Raw genomic sequence first — 7,889 nt, 5'->3', positions numbered from 1 at the left:
GTGAATAACAAGTTCTTTCTTCATTTTGCATGTGATTCTGTTAACTGTACATTGCAAGGGCTTCCCTGGTAGCTCAGCTGGTAAAGAATCTGCCTGCAATGCAGGAAACACAGGTTTGATCCTTGGGTTGAAAAGATCCCTTGGAGGAGGGCACAGCAACCCATTCCAGTATTCTTGCCTGGAGAATCCGCACGGACAGAGGAGCCTGGCGGGCTACAGTCCACGGGGTTGCAGAGTCGAACACAGTGAGCGACTGAACACAGTACACTGCAAATGATTTCTCTGAATCTGTGGTTTTTGTTTTCCTGTCTTTTGAAGAGATTTTCAATTTAATGTTTCTTTTTTTTAATGGCGTGTTTTTGGTCCTAGGAAATCTTTGCCTAAACTGTGACCACTAAAAGTGTCTTCTAGAAGTGTTGTGACTATTACTTTTAGGTCCATGACTCATTTTTAGTTATTTTTCATGTATGTTGTAAAGGGTGAGTGCTTGTTTTCCATATATTTCAGCTCCATCTGTTGAAAAAATCTGAAAATGACTTATTTTTTATAGATGTTATTGTTTGCTAATATTTTCAGCATTTTTGTTCATGAGGACCATTGTCCTGTAATTCTCGTTTTGTAATGTCTTGGTCGGTCTAGTTCTAATATCAGAACAAGGCTGACCTCATGAAACAAGTTGGAAATATTTCTTCCCCCTCCATTTTCTGAAAAATTTTGTGTAATGATGATGTGTTATTTCTTCCTTGAATAGAAACATTTATAAGAGAAACTACATGGGATTGGAGTTTTCTTTGTGGGAAGATAAATAACTTCAACTGTATTCATAGTATTTGGGGTTATTCAGATTTTGTCTCTTCTTGTGGCAGTTCCAGTGATTTTTATTTTCCTAATTTTCCCATTTTGTCCTAAGTTGTCAAATTTATTGACATAAAAATGGTCATAATTTGTATCCTTAAGATCCATAGTGGCAACTCTTCTTTCATTCCTGGTATCAGTGATTGGTAGTTTCTCTGGTTTATTTGATTGGTCTAATTAGAGATCTACTGATTCTGTTGCTCTTTTGAGAAACAAATGTTGATTTCATCGATTTTTCTCTTATTTTTCTCTTATAAATTGTTGATTTTGTACCCTCTATTTTCTAATTCTGAGAAAAAGGCAAATATGCCAGCTCGCATCACTCTTACATACAATGTGGAGCTGAAAGTTCAAGCCAGTGAGATAAGGCAGGAGAATAAAAAAGGTAACAGATTAAAAAAGAAGCAACTTCCTTAATTTGCAAATGACATGACTGTGGGAGGCTGGCCTGTTAAATTACTCCACCATATATTGTAGAAGAGGGATTCTCTCATCTTTGCTTTGGAATTTGCTGTTAACATACCTGAAAACTCCAATAACAAAAATGCAAGGAATCCTTTCTTCGAATGTTTGAGGTTTTTCTCTAAGTTTCAACATGGTATATATTAGTCATCCAAACATCTTGTAAATTTACTATGTATAACAAATGCAGATGTTCAAGCTATCAGAGAGGTAGTGTATAAATAGGTTCTGGAGACTAACAGTAAGATCTGTATTTTGGCTCTGCTAGTCACTAACTGTATTAACACAGTGGGCAAGTTTCTTAACCTCGTGGCTCAATTGAGTTTCCTCAGTTATATAGTGCTAATGATAACAGTATTTACCTCACTGGACTATTATGAGAATTAAGTGTGAAAACATGAATGAATACAGTGTCTGATGTATAGAAAAAGCTCAAATACTAGTTACTCATATTACTGTGAAACAAATGTTCCCATTCCCCTTAATGTGTTCCCTCTAATTAAAGAATAATGACAACATTACTCACAAAAGTTTAATACATTAGAGGATTTCCATCAAAAAGCAAGATTATATACATAGACAAAAACTGGAAAAGCAAACAAATAGAAAATTTGTTGGCAGAGGAAAGAAAATTAGCACATATGGTAAAATAGTCAATCCTACTAATTACTTACAAAATTATAATTAATATAGAAATTAAATATCATTTTATAACTAGTAAATTAAATTATAATTAACAGCCACTGCTGACCAGTTTGGAGTCAACAGGTATACTATATTAACAGTGTGAATTAATTCTTTTTGGCAAACAATTTGCAATACATTTGGAAAGAAATCTCATGAAATTGATGGGCTACAGTTTGTGGGGTCACAACAGTTGGACACGACTTAGTGACTAAACCATCACCACCACCACACTTATGTCTACTGTATACAATACTGGACCTTCCTGTAACTCAGCATTTATAGCTTTGTCTCCTCCTCCAACAGAGGACAGAACTAATTCCATATTCAATCTTTCCAATGTGCCCCACAGTATCAGTTACCTGGGTGTTACCTGACATCCTCAGCTATGTATGAGGATGAAGGATGAGAAATATTAAACCCAAGGCCAGGAAGTATGAGCATCTACTAGGAAAAGGATACCAAAAAGGAACAAAAACTCAAGTAGTAAGAAGAAATGTGGGGCCAAAATAACATACCTGAGGTCAGGTTAAATCACGTCAGAACTTTCAAGATTTGGAGTTTGGAATACATGGTTCTAGGGATAAACTAAGAGATACTAAGAATCTTATCAATAGTATTCTTATGCTGTTTGTTAGCGCCATCTTTTGAAATCTTAAAAGGAAATTCATGGTTTTGAATTGGAAAACAGAGGACACTAAGAAATAGTCATCAAATTTTAAGTCCTTTTGGTAGAACAGATGACTCTATTTACATATGTATCGGACTAAAAGAAAAAAAGATTAATTTGGTTTAGTCTGCTGGCTCCTATATTCTCACTCACCAACAGACTATTATTGACTGGATTATGAAAAGGCTAACAAAATCTCTGACCGTATTAGGAGACTTCAGATAAACCTGCAGCAGAGAGCAGCATGCAGAGGATACCTTTCTCCCAAGCTCTTATTAAAATACTCATAAAGATTAAAAAAAAAAGACTGCACAGACCAATTACTAAGTATAATATGGTATTCAAACATCATTAAAATAACAGGAATCTTTTTAAGATCTGCTTTCTATTTGAGTCTAAATCAGAGACCTGGCACTGTCCTCAAGGAACTAAACACAAATAGCTCAAGGCATGCCTAACAGCTTTCTTTGTGTTCCCTCTGTTGGTCCAGCTACTTGCTACTTGATTCTTCCTTACCTGAACGACATTATTAGCAACAGAAAACACTAATATTACCTTAGGAATTAGCTATTAAAAGCTGATTATCAGCTATATTTATTCTGTAATTTAATTTCATCTGCTTCTTGGTAATTTTGCTCTTACATACAAAATTTACCACCAACTATGTATCTCAGGCTCCCTAATATAGAAAAGACTTGTGTAATAAAAAACACTTGGTGACATACATGAAATCACACTTACAGTAATTGGACCATAGTTAACACTGATTCAGAAAAGAGGAATTTATACTCAGTTATAAGTGATTATATAAGGAAGAGAAAATGGGTTAGGTAACAATATTAAATTTTTATATATACAACATGAATCCCAAGTTCTTATAAAGTGTATATTTAAAAAAGAGGTCAAGGTGAAGGAGTGAATCTTTATTTCTAACTTCATGTGTGATCATTTGGGTCTTTTTGACTTGGATTCGTTTTCCTTTGGAACTTTTCCGTTTTGACACTGAGTAAATCTGGCTACTGTGGAAACACCATCCACAAACTTGGTTTTGAAAAGGACGTTTGCGTTGTTGAACATACCTTCTTTTAGGGATACCACAATGAACTTAAGGGAAAAAGGAAAACAGAAAAATTTGTAGCATCCTTGAAGTTCGCTCTTTTTATACTGCAGTTAAGAATCATCTGGAAAAAATTTGATCTTGCTATCTCTTTAACTGCTGGGCTCCAAGCAAATGCACATAACAAATAGTTACAATTAGGCACCTAAATGAATTCTTTCCATATGCAGTTTTAGGAGTCTCTTAATTTTACTGTGAGTACTTCATTACCCAAGTTACTATTTCCTGCTGGTTTACTGTTTGTTGCTATCTTCTCCAGTTAGTATCAACTGTCTTATTGGCTATCAACTGGCTAGTTCTAAATGCCACTGTTATCTGCTAAAAACCTGCCATAATAAATACAGAATCTATGATAACTGTAAGAGAAGCCCCCCAGAGTTGTTCAATGCTGTATCTATTTGGTAGCCCTAGTTACTACAGCAACAGTTCAATAAAAAACTGTTTTTAGCTTCAAGGGTTTTTCTCTGCATTTTAGGAGGAATGAAGAGTATCCATCAAGAGACACATGACTTTCTGATATATTTTCCCAGCACATCTTTGAAACAGTCTTGTTTTGACTGTGCATCTTCTCGCAGCTAGCTAGAGAAAATAATTAACCTAAATAATTCCAAGTGACAAAAAAAAAAATAGATTCCTCTTCATGCTATAAACTGCAATTATAATTCCAGGCTCTTTCTTTAATAAGAGATGAAAGCCTCTTTCCTTCTGGAACCATTTGAATAGAATTATATATTTAAAGAGATATACAACACCTTGGTATTCCTCAATCCTAAATTCCTTATATATATTGACCACTACTAAAGAATAGTTTTAGAAAAACAAATCCTAGAACTATTCTGAGGCTCTTTTTGGTTCTTACCTGAGAATGTGTGAAATGAGTACGTAGCATATGTCCAATATTCTGAGTATGAGAAAGATCCAGGGCTGCATCGACCTCATCCAGGATGTAGATTGGGGCAGGTTTGAAAAGGAGCATGGACAGGATTAATGACAGAGCCACTAAAGACCTGAGAAAAGAAGGCCGAAAGAAATACCATCAAAACTTGATTTTACCACTTTTTACCAAAGCGCTGAAGCAAATCTGCTATCCTATTATTATGAATAGTGCTGATTTAGCTGAAGATAGTTATAGAAAAAAGAATCAAGTTTCAAACTTGAAAACTTTTGTTGTATTAAAGTATTTCTTTTAGTTTAGCTTTCCATTCTTCCCTCTCTTCAATGAGCGTTATTTTGAATAGAACAGTTATATGTTCTTCTTGTCAGATAATTAGAATGTTAAATTTAGCATCTAATCTTAAGAAACATCATATTAGTGTTAATAGTTTTTCCTTTCCTTCCCCAAAACTCTTTTTCAGTTCTTTTATATCCCTTTTAATTGTAACGGATTTTGTTCTAATCTGGTATGAAGAAATATAATACATCTCATAATATTTTTTCTTAAGCATTTCATTAAAAATCTTTATTTACTGTAAAACTTATAATTATTTAAAAATAGAATTAAAATTACAGTAACAGCTGTAACACACTTAACTCTGTAACTTCAAATATCTTCTAGCATGCGGCACTAAACAGTCTAATGCTTACTGTATTCCAATAGGGTATTTATTAAGAAACATGTAAGTGGGGGAAAAATGTGTGTAGAAGAAGAGGGGGTCTAGGAAGGTGAAACCAAATTTTCTAGCAAAGGAAAGGAAACAGTAAAATAAAAAGCAAGCTGAACAGGGTAGCTGAGGTCATTAAAGCGACCTAAAACTACTTTTCAATGGCTTTCTCTGGGCCGAATATTTAAGGCATTGAGCTTTCAACTTACTCATTCAGGAAGGAAAAAAAAAAAAAAAAAAAAAAAAGGCTCACCAAGAGTTAAACTACTATGCTAGACTGTGGTATATCTGAAAATAAGTTTATATTGTCTTAATTATGGAAATAACTTTTAGGTTCCAGTAAGAAAATAAGCAAATATTCTCTATTTTCCTCAAAAAGTTTTTCGAGGACTTTGGCAAAAACAATTAAAGATGTTGGGATCTGTACTGTGGAATTCAATTATGATTGACCAGGAAGCAGAAGCTGTCTTTTTTGACTCTTAGAACATTTAGGAATTTTATCAATAGTGAAAAATAAAGAGTGGACTGCTATTCTATTCATAAAAATGACAAAAGATCTCATAAGAGAAATGAACAGATCTTAGTATTTTCTACATCCAAAGGAGAAGAGTTCCATGACAGCAAAGAGCACATGAGAACAATCAAGTAGTATGGACTGTACATCCTGCAGGGGGAAAATACAAAATTAATACACATCTTCAACTATATGAATATTCACAATTTTCTCTCAGGGGTTTTTAATCATTTGGCTCTCTGCCGTGAAGGAGTGAGGCAAAATGATCTTTTAAAGTTTCTCTCAGTATGCTGTCTGAATCACTGTGTAAGGCTGGAGAAACTTTCCTGAAGTCCAGAACATACTATTTCCAGTACTCTTCATTGTCATGTAGACCCAAGTTTCTATTTGGTACTATTTTCCTTTCACAAGAGAACTTCCTTTAACTTATACAGCTCTACTGGAATTAAATGCCCACCTTTTGTTTTTCTGCAAAAATATATTGCCTTCAATATGAAGAATGTTTCTACATAGAGAATTCTAGGTTATCACGTTTTTCTTTTAGCACTTTATAGATATTGTTCCAGATTTCTGGCTTGCATAGTTTTTGACAAGAAGTCTAAAGTCATTCTTATCTTTGTTTCTTGGCATTTAATGTGCCTTTTTACCTCTGGCTGCTTTTAGGATTTTTTTTTCTCCTAATGCTGGTTTTCAGCAACTATGTATGACATGCTTTGCTGTGTTACTGTATGTGTAGGAAGCGAGTGCATACATTTATCCTATGTGTGAAAGCAAAGTGTTAAGTGTTAGTTGCCCAGTGGTATCTGATTCTTTGCCATCCCCATGGACTGCAACCCGCCAGGCTCCTCTGTCCATGGAATTCTCCAAGCAAGAATACTGGAGTGGGTAGCCATTCCTTTTCCAAGGGATTTTCCTGACCCAGTGATCAACCCAGCTCTCCTGCATTACAGGCAGATTCTTTAACATCTGGCCACCCCTTATCCTACCTGGGGTTCACAGAAATCAAGTATGTGGATTTACAGAACTCATCAAATCTGGAAAATCTGGGCTGTTATTTCTTCAAGTATCTTGTTTTACCTCTTCCTCTCTTTGAAATTCCAATAATATGTATGTCAGAGTACTCAATATCACCCCACAGGTCACTGAAGCTCTTTCTAAGTTTAACTTTAATAGTTTATTGCTATGTTTTCAAATTCACCCATGTTCCTTTTAATGCTGAATTTGTTATCAATCTCAGGCAGAGAACTTTTCCTTTCAGGTTTGTTTTTTAAAAAAATCTCTAGAAATTTCACTGGCATCTTCTTTAATAGTTTCCATTTCTCTCACCTTGTAATCTTTGGAAATACTTAATGTAACTCTCTTTAACTTCCTGTCTGCTAGTTTTATCATCTGTCACTTCCGGGTCTGTTTCTCATCTAAGTTATAAATCACATTTTCTTGATTTCTGCCTAGTAGTGTTTATTAGATGCTGAACACTGTGATTATGTTGTTTACAGTCTCAACTTTGTGGTCTGTCTGTAAATAGTGTTGGGCCTGCAATTAACCTTTGCTAAGGTGTGTCTAGAATAGTCTTCACTTTAGGGATGGTGCAAACGCAATGCCATGATGTATTTCCCTGGGACTTCCCCAAATTCTAATGTTTTCTTCATTTAGTAAGACTACTGGGCTTTGTGTGGGTTTCCCTCCCTGCATCTGCAGTCAAGAATTACTCCTAGGGAGAAAGCTAGGGTAAACACTGGACTCAGCATTTTGTTTCTTTTCTCTCAGGATTGTACTCCTGGATCATTCATTTTCCAGAATCTGAAAATAATTGTTTCTCATGGATTTGGTCTAGTTTCCTAGATGCTAATCCTTATTTCTACTTTGTTGCCTATCATTTTAGTCAAGTGTTCTAATCAGAATTCATAGTCTCACAGATTAGGCTCCTTAAATTCCACATGCAAATATAGAAAAGCAAATCTGAAATAAAATTGGGAGGCAAAGAGA

At 34.8% G+C, this 7,889-nt stretch overlaps 1 protein-coding gene across 1 annotated transcript in view; it reads right to left on the bottom strand.

Annotated features, from left to right (window-relative positions):
• Positions 1-1,835: 1,835 nt before the first annotated feature.
• Positions 1,836-7,889, bottom strand: part of SMC2 (structural maintenance of chromosomes 2) — a 50,607-nt gene continuing 44,553 nt past the window's right edge. The window contains exons 24-25 of the mRNA XM_055579187.1: positions 4,648-4,795; positions 1,836-3,775 (exon numbers count right to left, since the gene is read on the bottom strand). Of these exons, the coding sequence (XP_055435162.1) occupies positions 3,617-3,775; positions 4,648-4,795 (307 nt within the window). The 3' untranslated portion in view covers positions 1,836-3,616. The remainder of the gene's footprint in view (positions 3,776-4,647; positions 4,796-7,889) is intronic.

Source organism: Bubalus kerabau, chromosome 4 (assembly GCF_029407905.1).
Source record: "Bubalus kerabau isolate K-KA32 ecotype Philippines breed swamp buffalo chromosome 4, PCC_UOA_SB_1v2, whole genome shotgun sequence".
Lineage (NCBI taxonomy): Eukaryota > Metazoa > Chordata > Mammalia > Artiodactyla > Bovidae > Bubalus > Bubalus kerabau.
Note: the sequence above shows the minus strand (reverse complement) of the source record. Positions and strands in the feature narration are given on the sequence as shown.